At 47.5% G+C, this 15,784-nt stretch overlaps 2 protein-coding genes across 3 annotated transcripts in view; both read left to right on the forward strand.

The window, feature by feature from the left end:
• The first annotated feature begins 12,031 nt into the window (after positions 1 to 12,031).
• LOC127556768 (zinc finger protein 883-like) overlaps positions 12,032 to 15,784 on the forward strand; it is a 116,502-nt gene continuing 112,749 nt past the window's right edge. Inside the window, exon 1 of one of the 2 annotated variants that reach the window (XM_051990184.1) lies at positions 12,032 to 12,274. The gene's annotated coding sequence lies outside the window, so the exon portion shown is untranslated. Of the gene's footprint in view, positions 12,275 to 14,248; positions 14,869 to 15,784 lie in introns of those variants that run through there. The other variant, XM_051990185.1, reaches the window with a different exon arrangement.
• Positions 13,110 to 15,784, forward strand: part of LOC127557668 (zinc finger protein 436-like) — a 134,937-nt gene continuing 132,262 nt past the window's right edge. The window contains exons 1-2 of the mRNA XM_051990978.1: positions 13,110 to 13,402; positions 14,869 to 15,007. Of these exons, the coding sequence (XP_051846938.1) occupies positions 13,110 to 13,402; positions 14,869 to 15,007 (432 nt within the window). The remainder of the gene's footprint in view (positions 13,403 to 14,868; positions 15,008 to 15,784) is intronic.

Consider the following 15,784-nt stretch of genomic DNA (forward strand, 5'->3'; position numbering starts at 1 on the left):
TCAGCTGCGTCCCTTTCTGTTGGTACAAGTTCCCCACTTGCTCCTCTGAACCCCCCTTCTCTGCGGCTTCTCCCCGGGAGTTTCTCGAGATCCTTCCGCACCCCAGCACAGAGCTCTCCAGGGATCGGATCCCTAGTGTCTCCTTAACCCAAATTCTGTGACGTCGCCTCCCTGCCGGGGCCGCGGGAGGGAGAAGTCCCCACTCCGCCCGCCGCGGGAAGCCCGCGCTCTGCCCGCGTCTGCGCAGACGCGCCTGCTTGCTGCAGAACCGGCTCGGGGTCCCGTTTCCGCGGCTCCTCAGCGGCCTTACTCACCCACGTGGGCCTGGCGTCTGGCCCAGTCTGGGGGGGAGGGGCGCCGGGGCCGAGCCACGAGGCCGGGGAATGAGCGGCCCGTCTCCTCGTGCTTCTGAGGGGAGAAGCGGGAGACGGTGGGACCTACGTCAGGTACCGGCCCGAGCTCCAGGCCCGAGCGGGGCCTAAGGTTTGTGTAGCGGGTGGGGAAAGTGTAGGACGGGCGCTGGCACCGGGGCCCGGGGCCCGACGGGAGTCCCGGCCTCCTGACTTCAGGCGAGAGATCCCGGGAGATCGGGCAGGGAGGAAAATGGCCCCAGGGTTCGGACGGGGCCCGGGGGGTGTAGCAGGGAGAGCTGGACTCAAAGGAAGGGCCTTTACCTCCAGCCGGCAGCAGGGGGCGCTGCCTGGGCCGAGGGGAGGTAGCCCTTCACCCACTGGGTGGGACCAGCGAGGTTCTGAGGGGGAGAAGGGGAAAGTATCGGGCAGGAATCAGCCTTGTTTTCTGACCCCAGAGATTGGCCCCCGAGGGGCGCTTTTTCCTTTCCATGGCTGGGGATGAGGGGACAAGTCTGGGGCCCCGGAGGCAGCAAGGAAGGGGCCGGAAAGGAGGGAGGGAATCAGGGGAGAGAAATGGCGGGGAGAGCCTGGAGGGACAGAGCATGGACACCTTCCAGGGAGGAAGGAGCCCAGGGGATCCTGCTGAGGAGGGGAAGGGGGGGCTCGGAGACGGGGGAGGGGGGCTCAGAGACAGGGGAGGGGAGCTCTCAGGGATGGGGGAGGGGAGCTCTCAGGGATGGGGGAGGGGAGTTCTCAGGGATGGGGGAGGGGGGATCAGGGATGGGGGAGGGGAGCTCTCAGGGATGGGGGTGGGGAGCTCTCAGGGATGGGGGAGGGGGGCTCGGAGATGGGGGAGGGGAGCTCTCAGGGATGGGGGAGGGGGGATCAGGGATGGGGGAGGGGAGCTCTCAGGGATGGGGGTGGAAGATTGGGGTCCTAGGACAGAGAGAAGTCATGCCAGGAGGTGCGGGGGCTGTTGGGTTAGGAAGATCCACCCCCCACAGCCGCTTGGTGGGAAGCAGGATCGCCGGGGGCTGAGACTCTCTGCCTCCTTCCCACCGTGTGGGACAAGACCCTTACCCAGGGAAAACCAGAGACTCTCGAGGTAAAAAGCAAAAAGGGATGTTTTATGCTCTCGGGAGAAAGGGCAACTCTTAACAAAGCGTGGTGGGAGTGCAAAGTGCAAAATAGGAAATTCTCTAAACCCACGCAGAAGACCCCTCCCCACTGCTTCGGACCTCTTCTCCCGTTGGGGACTCCCCATTTACCCAGAGCCCAGAAGCAAAGAACACTATTCAATAAGCCCCCCTTTACCTTACTAGGTACTTAAGAAAACGTGGGGAAGGGAGGGGGAATGGGAGGGAAAGGTTTGTTTCTCTGAGATAAGCGAACACCTGCGACTTTAGCTGTCACCGCCGGCTTTTGCAAAGTCTCCAGTAACAATTAGGGCATAGGCCGAGGCCACATTCTTATGGGAGGGTCTTCACTCACTTTATCTCACTTGACTCTGAGCTGAGATCTCTGTCTCCTTCTCTGAGCGGGATCTCTGTCTCTGGGATCTCTCTGAGCTGAGATCTCTGTCCCCTTCTCTGAGCGGGATCTCTGTCTCTGAGATCTCTGGGCCTCCTCCTGGGGAGCAGCCTCTCCCCACCGCCCGGAGAGCTCTCTCTCTCTCTCTCATTGTGGGCGGGTCAGCGTCCAGCCTGGGCAGAGAAGCCTCAGACCCCGGCCTCCCTCCTCGGCCCGGGTGAGCAGTCTCTGCCCAGGGGGAGTCCAGGAGCCCAGTGTCGGTGGGTCAAGGAGAAGGTGACAGGAATGGAAGTGCAAGAGGCCTGGAAAAGCAGGGACCTGTAGGCTCTTAGAGCAGAAGAAAAAGGAAGAAACTGAGGTGACGGTAACTGGGTGGATACTAGTGGGCAAGCTTTTATTAAGCACCTACTGTGTGCCAGGCACTGTGCTAATGCCCAGAATTTCAAATACAAAGGAAGAAAGGTGGTCGGAGCCCATGGACTTAGAACTTCAAGGAAAGACAATCCCCAAAAGGAAGAGATTTGGGGTAGAACACATGGACATGGTGCCCCAGAGGAGTGCCTTGGGGTGTCCCTGTGGAGCTGGGGCACTGAGCCCCCCACAGAGTGCGGGTCTGGAGAACGGACCCTCAGCCTAAGGTGGTGAAGAGGGAACGTGGGAGAGGGAGAAGAAAAGGCTCTTAAGGCCCCAGGAGGGATGCGCTGGAGGCCGCTTTCTCCGCCACAGCCCGGCTCTCTCCCTGCGGCTTCGGTATGGAGCAGGTCCCCACGGGAAAGCGGAAGGGGATTTGGGGGGTTTGTGGAGACCATTCAGGATGTCAGCACAAGGCGGGGGAGCTTGTGGCCCGATCCCTGAGCCCCGTTTTACAGGAACCTGCTGTATTCCTTCAGAGACAAGGAGCCACCTCCGACTTCTCTGGTGGGAAATGAGAGAGCAGGGGAGCTGCTGTTCTGACCCCGGTGATGTGGGAGGGACCAGAAAAGGCGGGCCTTCCTAGGGGGAGGGTTTGCACTGTGAATAAATGCAGTGCAGTGAAGGGAATCTGGGGGAAAGGAAAACTTTTAATTCGTGGGAATCTAAAAATTAAGGAAAAATAGTCACATATTACCTCCAAAAGTCAATAATACCAAAAAAGGAAACAAAAAATGAAATATCGATTAAAATAGAACATAAATCAGATGTTTTAACAAGAAATCAAAATGTATTTTTTAAAAAGGGAGCAGATTTTGATCTATAAGAACGAGCTAGAATTGCTCCAAAATAATGGAACTCCTGAAAAAGCGCATCTTTGTTCTCTCCTCAGTGATGACTGTTAAGGTTCCTCCTCGCTACTTCCACCCCAATGCACGGGACTTCCCAAACTTCCTAGAATCTTCTTAATGCATCACTGAGGACACTCGTGGTGAGGAGCAATCTCACATGATCTGTTCTCTCTTTCCTCCCCACCTTCTATAGACACAAATGTTCTCCCTGATTCCACTAGGAGCAGCAGTCTAGTAAGACATTTTTCCAGCTTTTTTTAGTCCAACATAATCATTTCGAATAGAAAATGCTTTCCTCAGTATTTCCCTGGGGCTCTTACTGACTTTTTCAGCTCTTGGCTCTGACCCTCCTAAAGGTTCTCTGAGTTTTAGGCAAATCCCATCCCTTCTTCAGTTTCCTTCTCTAAGATGATGAGGGGCTCCTGGACTCTTCTCAGAAGGAGCTGTACAAGGAGGTGATGCTGGAGAGTGTCCAGAACCTACTGTCCCTGGGTAAGGACCGTTTCCTCTCTTTTCCAGTTCTGTCAGTGGCCATCAGTCAGGGGGCTGACCTTGTTACCTTGTTCATCCCCAGGCCAGGTGTCTGACAAATTCACTGAAAACATCACTCTAAAAACCACGGAAGGGGATTCTGGTAAGATGGGAGAATAGGGCAGGAAGTGCTTGGCTCTCCCAGAGTGCCAAAAACACAAGAAAAAACCATCTGAACGTGACCTGGGACCAGCAGAGGGGGTTCAAAGTCCAGAAACACCTGAACAGGACCTTGGGGAGTACCTGACCTCCACATGAAGGGCCAACACCTGCAGGGAGATTCTGCTCAGTCCAAGAAGAGCAGCCCCTGGGGCAGTTTTCCCCTCTGGGTCTGTGGCAGTGGGTGAGTGATGGACTTGGAGTTTGGAAGGGGAGGAAGGAAGGACCCCGGGTTATGGCTAGAACAGGGCCTGTTGTGTTGAGCAGACTCAGACCCAGCCTGTGACCCTGGCCAAGAAAACCCAGCCCCCAGCTGGTGGATATGGGGAGGCAGGGACCCTGCTGGCTGTGGGCACTTGTAAGAGAGCAGAGACCCTGGTCTCACTCACTGGGCACAGGAGCCAGGTGAGGTTTGTGGCTGCAGACCAAAGGGAGAGGGAGCCTGTGCTGGGACAGTGTGGCTGGAGACCCTGGCCTGGACTCAGGGGTACTGGGGAGTCCCCAGGGTTGGGGCCCTGAGAGAGCTCTGCAAATGACAGTGAGGAGGACCTGGAGCCCAGGTTATTCTCCCCCAAAAAAATCAGGACTAGAGAGCTGACAATAATAATAATAATGATAATGATAACATAGCTTAGAATAAAATAATATAAAAATAAAAATGAGGTGGCACGGAGAAAGAACCTGAATATAATATAATAGCTCCAGTGGGGATTGAGGCGATCTGGGTTCATAGTCAAAAAGAGAAAGTGATGTTTAAAAAGCCACTCTTATTTCAAAGAGAAGTGTCAAATGGTCAAAAATCAAATTAAAAAAGATTAAACAAAAATTGATAAAATAAGATTATTGATAAGTTGATAAATAAGATTAACAAAAAATGAAGAAAAATATGAAAAAAAAAGTCATCCAATTAGAAAAGGAAATTCAAAAACTTAAGGAAGAAAAGAACTTTTTTTCTTTTTTTTGGTGAGGCATTTGGGTTTCAGTGACTTGCCAGGGTCACTCAACTAGTAAGTGTAAAGTGTCTTAAGGCCATATTTCAACTCTATATTCTCACTTTGGGGGCCTGTGCTTTATCCACTGCACACAGAAAATAACTTCTCAACAAGTAGAATCAGAAGAGATAGTAGATGATCTTAAAAGAAATATTTAAAAAAGAAAACAAAAAACAGCCAATTAAAAAAAAAAAAAACCTGAGAATGTGAAAATGAATGTGAAAGATCTTATTAGAAAAACAAATTAAGGAGACAACATAAAAATTGTTGGATTACCTGAATGTTATAATAAAAAAAAAAAAAAGACTAGATGCAATATTTCAATAAATTAAGGAAAATTACCCTGAAGTTCTGGGCAAAGGAGTGAAATAGAAAAAAAAAAAAAATCTGCCTTGTTCTGCCCAAAACAGTCTTTAAGATGAAAACTTACAGGAATATAATAGCCAAATTTCAAAGTCCAAAGTTCCCAGGTTAAGGAGAAAAATACTACTAGGAACAACACCCCCCAAAATTTTTTTCAATACTATGGAACTACAATTAGGATAACACAAGATTTAATAGCTTGTAAATGAAAAGACCACAGCAGTTAGGGGATTATATTTTATAGAACAAAGGTGCTGGGATTGTGACCAAAAATGATTTACCCAGCAAAGATGAGTATAATTCTGAATTTAAAAAAAAAAAAAAGTCATGTAAAGAATTGAAAGATATTTAGGTATTTTATGATCAAAAGACCAAAACTAGGAAATTAGACCTAGATAATCTAGGAGAAACATAAGGTAAATATTAAAGGGCGATTATAAGGGGCTCAATGAGATCAAATTGTTGACTCTTTATATGTGAAAATGTCATCCTAACTGGAGTAGTTTGAAAGGAAAACTTGGACTCAGTTGATTATGATGGGTTAATTATTTTAAAAATAAAGTAAAATTGGGGAGAGGCAGAATGGGGGGATTAGAATCAACAAGTCTTGAAGGAAAGAACTCGAGGAAATAGGTGGTAATTGGAGGACTAGTAGTGAAACCTTATTCTCACAGGCTGAAAAGAAGACGAAATAGAATATAAAAGTAAATCTTATTTAGAAAAAGAAATTGAACAGAGCATAAATGAACTTCTTAAGAAAAAACACAAGGATTAGACACATGTCCAAGGGTATTTGACCAAATATTAAAAGGTCAATTAATTCCAATGTTAAATAATTCTTTTAGAATTACAGGCAAAGAAGCTATACTTCAGATTCCTTTTATGAAACAAATATAGTATTGCTACCTAAGCCAAGAACTTTTGGTAAAATAGTCATTTGAATTAAAAAAAAAAAAACACTTGGAAGTATAAGTGGATTTTTCCTCAAGTCATCAGCAAACATACTTGTAATGGAAGTAAACTCTTCCCAGAAAGATGTGTTCAACAAGGATGCTTACTGTCAGTAATATTTTTCAGTATTGCTTTGAAAATCCTAGAAATAGCAGTGAGAAAAAAAATTAAAGTAATCAGAATAGGGAATGAAGCAATAAAACTGTCTTTTTGAAGATGATACAAAGAAGATTGAAAAGACTCAACAAAAAACTTTGTTTAAATGTTTAATAACTTTAGCAAAGCAGGATATGAAGTAAAACCTTATAAACCATCAGTATTTATATATATATATATACACACACACATATATATAAGCACAAACTGTGCAAGAAAAGATAAGAGATATCCTATTCAAAATAGGTCTAAACAATATAAACTTCTTGGGAGTTATATCTGCCAACGTAACCCAGGAAATACATGAACATATATATGAAAAACTTTTTTTAGAAATGAAGTTAAATATAAACAGTTAAAGAAAAATTAATTGTTCATGGGTAAGCAGAACTAGTATAATAAATTTTTTACACCTTTGAGAGTTCACAAGTGCGGGAATTCACAAAGTTACAACTCCCATTCTCAGAGAAGGTTCACACCTTTAAGAGATCATATATAAGAAGCTCTTAGAGCCTCGGTCAGGAGTCAGTCAGTGGAGGAGTCAGTGAAATAAGTCGGTTCGGGAGATTGACACTCAGAATTCATTCGGGAGAAGATTCAGAACCGGAGATTCAGAGGGAGCTGGAGGCTGAAGCTGAAGCTGGCAGAGGCAAAGGACAAGCTGCAAGAGCTGTTGGAACCAAGGAGGGAGATAGGCCTCTAGGAAAACTAACCAAGCTATTTTGGAAGAGACAATAAAGGACTGTACTTTAACTCCTGGCTGCATTTGAGGTGATTATTGATTTGAACTTAAACTAAGGCTGCCTCCGGAAGTCCCCCAAGAAACCTGCTCCCGGAGAATCATATTTTAGAGAAAAGAAGAACACTACAATTACACGCAAAAAGTTTCAATCCAGTGTGGACTTCTCTAATATCTAGGAGTCTCCTAGGATTGAAAGTCTTTTAATTCTTCAGTGAAACATTTGCTATATACACTGTCCTGAAGACAATCAATCTCTGATGAAATTTTCTTACAGTGATTTAAGATTGAAGACTGTCCAAATCTCTTTCCAATTTCAATAACTTGACATTCACTCTTTGGTTGTTGATCTGCCTCTATATTAGAACCATGGGTTTCTTTCCATTTTAAGTCATAGGAACCATCACTCATGGCTCTCTGAAGATCACGTTCTTCCACAAAAAAATCCCAGCTTTCTAGTCAACTCATCTACTTGGAATCTGGTCTCTACATCTGGAAAAAAAAAATACAATCAAATATATGCATACACATATAGACAATGCAATACCAATCTTACTGAAGACTTATGAAGCTCATAACTTTCTAATCACCAACCTAAGTGCAAGAAAATTTCCTGGCTGTACTCTTGGAGCCAACATTAGCATTGGGTAGACCACGTCATTGTAAGGAGAAGAGACAGGAGGTGAGAGTGACAAAGGAGACGTGCATCACAGAGGACTGGTCCCATCATGGACTTCCTCACTCAGAGCTAAACAATCCCATTCAACAAAAGTGGCAGCTACAAGCCAGGAAGACTGTAGATCTTAGTGACATTCTGGGCCCAGGATTCAAGACTAAATAAGAGGATCCATGAAAATAGGTTTTGTTTGTTTGTTTCGGGGTTCATGACCTAGACATAAAGAATGAGATTATAAATAAATTGGAAGAGCATAGGATAGTTGACCTCTCAAACCTGTGGAAGAGGGAGGAATTTATGACCAAAAAAGAACTAGAGATCACTAGTGACCACAAAATAGAACATTTTTATAACACATTGAAAAGTTTTTGTACAAACAAAACAAATGCAGACAAGATTAGAAGGAAAACAATAAACTGGGAAAACATTTTTACACTCAAAGGTTCTGATAAAGGCCTCATTTCCAAAATATATAGAGAATTGATTCTAATTTATAAGAAATCAAACCATTCTCCAATTGATAAATGGTCAAAGGATACGAACAGACAATTCTCAGATGAAGAAATTGAAACTATTTATAGACAAATGAAAATATACTCCAAATCATTACTAATCGGAGAAATGCAAATTAAGATAACTCTGAGATACCACTACACACCTGTCAGATTGGCTAGAATGACAGGGAAAGATAATGTGGAATGTTGAAGGGGATGTGGGAAAACAGGGACACTGATACATTGTTGGTGGAATTGTGAACACATCCAGCCATTCTGGAGAGCAGTTTGGAACTATGCTCAAAAAGTGATCAAACTGTGCATACCCTTTGATCCAGCAGTGTTTCTAATGGGCTTATACCCCAAAGAGATACTAAAGAAGGGAAAGGGACCTGTATTGCCAAAATGTGGCAACCCTGTTTGTAGTGGCTAGAAACTGGAAAATGAATGGATGCCCATCCGTTGGAGAATGGTTGAGTAAATTGTGGTACATGAACGTTATGGAATATTATTGTTCTGTAAGGAAAGACCAGCAGGATGTATACAGAGAGGACTGGTGAGACTTACATGAACTGATGCTAAGTGAAATGAGCAGAACCAGGAGATCATTATATACCTCAACAACGATACTGTTTGAAGATTTATTCTGATGGAAGTAGATCTCTTCAATAAAGAGAACTAATTCAGTTTCAATTGATCAAAGATGGGCAGAAGCAGCTACACCCAAAGAAAGAACACTGGGAAATGAATATAAACCACTTGCATTTTTGTTTTTCTTCCTGAAGTATACCTTCTGAATTCAATTCTCCCTGTGCAACAAGAGAACTGTTGGGTTCTGCATACATATATTCTATCTAGGATATACTGTAACCTATTCAACATGTAAAGGACTGCTTGCCATCTGGGGAGGGGGTGGAAGGAGGGAGGGGAAAAATCGGAACAGAAGTGAATGCAAGGGATAATGCTGTAAAAAATTACCCTGGCATGGGTTCTATCAATAAAAAAATAAATTAAAAAAAAAAAAAGAAAATGCTGTCTGCATCCAGAAAAAGAACTAAGGAGACTGAATGTAAATTAACTCATGCTGCTTTCACTCCTTTTTTTCTGTATTTTTTTTTCTGTCCAATGGTTTTTCCCTTTTGCTCTGATTTTTCTCTTCCAACATGATTCATAAAATTATGCATATTACAAATAAATAAATTTACTAAAGAAAAAAAGTTTGATACAACAGTTGTGGGAAGGTTTTCCTCTAGGGTTCATACTTGATTGTACTTTAGGGATATCATGCCACAGATAAAATACAGGGAATCTATTTAACAATGGAAGGCCTCCTATAGGCCTCCTATAAGAAGGCCTTCTTAAACTCTACTTTTTGCCCAAGAAATTTTTGCTGGTCCTCGGGTATATTTTTATATAAAATAGGTATACAGATCAAACATTTGCTGAGAAAAAATATAAAGGAATTTATTTTAAAACAACTTTTAGGGATACATTTGTTTTACTATTTATGAAAGAGGAAAGCAAATTTTCCTATTAATGACATGCACGTGCTTGTTTATTTTTACACAAAGAATTAAAAGTAAATCTTTTACTTTAGCAGATTTTTAGTTTATTTGATCCCCTCTGGGGTCAAGAACCACAGAAGCTTAGTGCAACAGCTCAGTCCTTTAGACCTCCCAACAAAAGAGACCTCATTATACATCCCTAATTCTGACCTATGCAAACATCTTTATATCTGTAATAATTTTTCTCTGTAATTGTATTTTTATCATCACTCTTCACTAATATATGGTATTAGGGCAACTAAGTGATACAATGGATAGAGCTCCAGCCCTGAAGTCAGGAGGATCTGACTTCAAATCTGGTCTCAGACACTTAACACTTCCTAGCTATCTGACCCTGGGCAAGTCATTTAACCCCAATTGCCTCAGCAATAATAATAATAATAATATATGGTATTCATAGATTCCGATTTCTTCAGCCATTCCCCAATTAATTGGTACTTATTACTCTTCAAAGAATGAAAGTTCAAAATGGTCTTTACATGTAACTGGAAGACAAAACAATATAAATATGAATCTGGAAGACTATATTGACATGTGATTTTTAAAATAAAATATTTTTTAAATGATTGTATTAGATAACTTCCTATCTTGGGGTGGGGGAAGTAAGAAAGAGAGGAAGAAAAAAATTGAAAGTCCAAATCTTATACAAATTAATATTGAAAAATATATTTACATGTAATTAGAAAAAAATGTACCATTAAAATGTTAAAAATACATATACACTACTTTAGTAAGGGGGAAAAAAATGGTACTGAAAGGGACCTTGAGTACATTGATAAAGGAAAAGCTCATCCAGCATCAATTGGAGTCATACTCCAGCCATACTCTTCAGAAATTCTATTTGGAAAATTATTATCTTCTTGCTAGATAGGAGAGGCTCAGTGATAAGAGTGAGGGGATGTGAGTCCAAAAGTTGTGATAATGATCTCCAGAGTGCAAGGAGGAAAGATACTGGGAGACACAATGGCCAGAGAGCAGCTGTGTGGGCATAAGGGTTGGGCCAATGGAGAAGTCTCCCCAGTCAGGAGAGCAGGGCCTCTGAGTGGGCTTTAGAGAGCTGAGGGAAGCAGGAGTGATACTGCATGACAGTGGCACCCAAGGCCACTTCTGGTTCTATGAAGAGGAGTCAGGGAGAGCACAGGTCAGCCATCTGATCTCCGGGCTCAGACCTACCTGGGGAGTGCAAGCACAGATAACCGTTTCTAGGAGACAATCCTCTCAACTAAAAGGGAGGCTGATTCCAACCAGGGGCCTCCTAGGAGGAAGAGGCCAGGGCAGGTAGCTCAGAAAGGAGGGCCTTGTGGAAAGCAGAGGAGACCTCATGGGCATCAGTGAAGCAAGTCTTTCTGAGAAGGTCTGAGGGCCTCTGTGCCACAGTCCTGGTCATCATGAGCTAGAATTAGAATGCCCCTTCTACTCCACTCAGTTCCACTTTAGGGCTCCAATTGTATTTGGATCAAAATTTAAACCTCTAGTTTCCTGAGACCTCGTCCTCCCTCACCTGTCCATCCCCTCCCAGCCTCTGTACTCTGGGACTCAGACCCTCCTGAGCAGAAAGTCTGCCACAAGAAAACCTTGGAGTAGGTTACCCAGTCGATATTGTGATGTCCTGGCAGAAATTAGATCTTGGGAAAACTGAGAGAATAGACCAATCGGTGCCTGTAAATGTAGTTTTGATGGAACCGAGTTTGTTCTAAAGTAAACGATGAGGTTTTGTTGTCAGTCACTTGTGTTCTCCTCTTAGGACACTGTGATGTTTGACCCTCTATAACTGGATCAGCCCTAAAGGAAAAACACTCTGAAAACTGGTCCTTATGCAACATGTGTAGACATTAGGAAGGATCCGGAGCGTCACTGTCAGAAGGACTCTGAGGTCCAGAAGACTGAACACTAGCACAAGAACGAGCCAGTTAAGGAGCCGGTGCCAGAGGAAGGGACAAAGTTCAGCCACCTGCTTCAGGGAGTTTGGCTGGGAAAAGGGCTGAGATGGAATGATGGCTCCAAGGGTGGGGAGGGTTCAAGGAAGGTTTCCTTAAAGGTGGGAGCTGGGTCTGTTTGGAGGTGACCAACTGGGAGGGAAAGCTTCAGCACTGGAGGGAGCTGGGTTTGGCGAATGAGTGAGGGGGCTCACTGTTGGGGAGGGGGCTGTCGGGGGATCCAGTGGTTCCTGGAGGAAGCAGATTTCTTTTTTTTTTTTTTTAATTTTTTATTTAATAATTACATTATATTGACACTCGTTTCTGTTCCGATTTTTTTTTCCCTCCCTACCCCCTCCCCTAGATGGCAAGCAGTCCTTTATATGTTGGATATGTTGCAGTATATCCTAGATACAATATATGTTTGCAGAACCGAACAGTTCTCTTGTTGCGTAGGAGGAAGCAGATTTCCAGTAGCCAAGGAGTCGGGACCTTGGGCACCTTCCTCTGATTCCTTTCCCAGCGATGTCCAAGGCTGTCAGGGAGGAAGGGCTCACATTCTGGGGGAGACGGTTGCAGTTGGGGAGGTTCCTGTAAACCAAGAGGTGTGAGAGCCAGAGCCAGATTTAACAAATGCTCCCAAGAATGACCACTAAGGTTCAAAGGGCAGCTCCTGGGTGCCCGGGCCAGGACTGAGAGCTCGGCCATGACCTCCTTGGATCCCCACCATGTGGCTGAGAGGGCGCTGGGATTATCTGCATTTTACAGAGGAGCAACCTGAGGCACAAGGGACTGCTTCAGGGTCACCTGTCATCCAGGGGGGGACACTAAGGCACAGTTGGGGAGGGTGGAGAGTACGCTCCAGAATCCCACTCGGTCCAGGGGAGAAAACTGAGGGGGTGGGGGAGGGGATGGTTCCAGGATCAAAGTCATCCAGGGGAAGACACTGAGGTGCTCCGGGCTGGGGGGTGGGGGGGACAGGAGGGAGAAAGGGCCTCACATCTCCCAGGGCTCTGAAGCCAAATGGGAACCTAAAGCCACTGGCTGTAGGCCTAGCATTCTGCTCCCACCCCACGCCTCCAATGCTCGGGGGCTCCCCTGTGCCCCCAATGATGAGGTCTGTCCCAGCATGTTCGAGCACTTTGAGCAAAACTCGGTTCTCATCCCCTGACTCAGTTTCCCGGTCTGTAATAACGGGCCAGCTCCACTTCTAAGGGAGCCGTGAGCACTCATTGGGCGCCAACTATGTACCCAGCAGTGTCCTGAATGCCGGGGGTCAGAGGGCGGGCACGGGGCCGCTCACACTCTAACCCCAGAACCGGAAGTAGAAAAGGGAATGGGGAAGGGGGAGCCCAGAGCAGGAAGAGAATGACGTCACCAGCCCTCCCCGGCCAGGGACCCTCGAGCACGTGGCCAGGCAGAATGCCTCCCACTGACATCGGGGACCCCCTCGGCGCCCCTCCCGCCGCCGCCGCGTCCCAGGGCATGCTGGGAGTGTCCCGGGGCTCAGGCGCGGCTTCCTGCTTTGGGCGTTTCCTTCAGTTCTGCGCGGCGCGAGGCGAGAAGGCAGCAGGGCGTGTGTGCGCAGGCGCGGCCTCCGCGGCCTCCCCCGCCTTCCCCCTCTCCGCAGCTGTCAGTGTCAGGGCGCGTGGCCGAGGCCCCGAAAGCGGGCGCGCGCGTGCGGCTTCCGAGGGGGCGCCGCGCGTGCGGAGAAGGTTGGGCAAAAGTGCAGTAGCCCCGCGGGGGGGCGCGAGCCGTGAGTGATTTCTCCTGCCCGGGCGAGATGGAGGGGCTTGTGCAGCCCTGCGCCGGGGGGAGGGGCTGCTGAGGGTCTCTCCCAGAGCCCAACTGACCGCCCCGGCCCGGAGCCTCAGTCGGGCGGGGGCTGCTCTCGGGTGCCCCGAGGGCCTGTGGACATTTGGGGGAGCGGCGAGGACGCCAGCCTGAGCCCCATTTGCCCCAGTTTCCCCCCGGGTAAAAAGGGGAGGAGAGCAGCCCCTCCCCTTCTCCCTCCCAATGAGACCGAGTCTGTGAAGCTCTAAGTCCAGGGCCTGGTATACAGCAGGCGCTCTCTACGTGCAGCCCTGAGGGAAAATTCCCACCCCTGGCTGAAGGACAGTGAGATAGAGACAGAGGTGCTGCTCAGTGTCTGGGCCTCTTTCCCCCCTGGGGCCTTTGGGAGACGGGGTCCCACGTGACAGAGGGGGAAACTGAGGCCGGCAGGGATGGAGGGCTTGGCCAGGGTCACACTGGCCTCCCAGGGATTCGGGAGAAGCCTTTGTGACCTTGATCCCTTGTGGCTCATGTCCCCGCGGCTGCCTCTCCCCAGTGTTCAGGAGACCTTAGTGTCCATGCTGAGGGTCCTGGGAGAGTCTCCCTGCCCCCCCAAGTGAGATCTCTCGGCCTCCTTCTCCCTGAGATCTCTCGGCCTCCTCCTCTCTGAGATCTCTCGGCCTCCTTCTCCCTGAGATCTCTCGGCCTCCTTCTCTCAGGTCTCTCAGCCTCAGGAGAGGGCAAGGACTCCGGAAAGATGTACTTAAGCCTCAATATGATGGCTGTAAAGATGTACTTAAGCCTCAATATGATGGCTGTAACCTTACAATAAGATATTAATTGAACTCAGTGGCCTGGATGAGATAATGGTTCTTTGGTGAGATAATGATGGGCTTAGTCTCTGTATAATGAATTGAAGTAATTTCAATAGAGTAAGAGGTCAGAGTCAGAGGGAAGCCAGAGACTGAGATGTGGCGCCTGCTGGATGGAAGAGGCTGGAGCCGGGCTGACAGACTGAGACTGCTGGGCCCCGGGAGACCCAAGGAGACAATGAAGACTTTGGATTTTATTCCCGACTATTCTCTTGGTGATAATTCCGCTGACACCAAGGCCCAGTTCAGAGGCCCTCAGAAAGCCTGTCCCAACATTACAGCCTCCTCCTCCCTGAGATCTCTCTGCCTCCTTCTCCCTGAGATCTCTCTGCCTCCTGTCTCAGATTTCTCTGCCTCCTTCTCTCTGACCTGAGATCTCTCTCCCTCCTTCTCTCTGAGATCTCTCTCCCTCCTTCTCTCTGAGATCTCTCTCCCTCCTTCTCTCTGAGATCTCTCAGCCTCCTCCTCTGAGCTCAGATCTCTCTCTCTCTCTCTGTTTCCTCCAGGGGTAGAGATCTCTCTTTCATTCCGGGCAGGTCAGCACCAGCCCGGGCAGAGAAGCCTCAGACCCCGGCCTCCCTCCCTGGGGCCCCTCTCCCTCCCCCGCCGGCCGGCAGAGCGCCCAAGCCCGGAACCAGAGACATGGCCCCCGGCAGCCGGAGCCCCTCGTCCCAGGTGAGTGCGGCCCCCTCTTGGTGTTAAGGGGACCCTCTGTAGCGGGCCGCCAAAACGGGGCCGTTACTGGGGAGTCCGCTGTCCCGGGGGCCGGAGCTGGCTGAGCCGAGCCTAGGGAGCGCGGGAGCGCCGCTGTCTCGGCCCCAGCCCGGCTCTCTCCCTGCGCCTGCGGCATGGAGCCGGTCCCCGCGGGAAAGCGGAAGGGGATTTGGGGGGTTTGCGGGGAGCTTGTGGCCCGATCCCTGAGCCCCGTTTTACAGGAACCTGCTGTATTCGTCCAGAGACAAGGAGCCATCTCCGACTTCTCTGGTGGGAAATGAGAGAGCCGGGGAGCGGCTGTTCTGACCCCCGGGATGTGGGAGGGACCAGAAAGGGAGGGCCTTCCTACAGGGAGGGTTTGCACTGATGAAGGGAATCCCGGGAAAAGGAAAATGTTAATTCTTGGGAATCTAAAAATTAAGGAAAAATAGTCACTAATTATCCAATTGCTCAAAACGTCAATAATACAAATAAAGGAAACCAAAAAAAATGAAATATCGATTAAAATAGAGCATAAATCAGATGTTTTAACAAGAAATCAAAATGTATTTTTAAAAAAGGGAACAGATTTTGATCTATAATAACGAGCTAGAATTGCTGCAAAATAACGGAACTCCTAAAAAAGCGCATCTTTGTTCTGTCCTCAGTGATGACTGTTAAGGTTCCCCTCCCTACTCCCACCCCGAATGCACAGGACTTCCCAAACTCTTCCTAGAATCTTCTTAATGCATCACTGGG

The sequence above is a fragment of the Antechinus flavipes genome, chromosome 3 (assembly GCF_016432865.1).
Source record: "Antechinus flavipes isolate AdamAnt ecotype Samford, QLD, Australia chromosome 3, AdamAnt_v2, whole genome shotgun sequence".
NCBI lineage: Eukaryota > Metazoa > Chordata > Mammalia > Dasyuromorphia > Dasyuridae > Antechinus > Antechinus flavipes.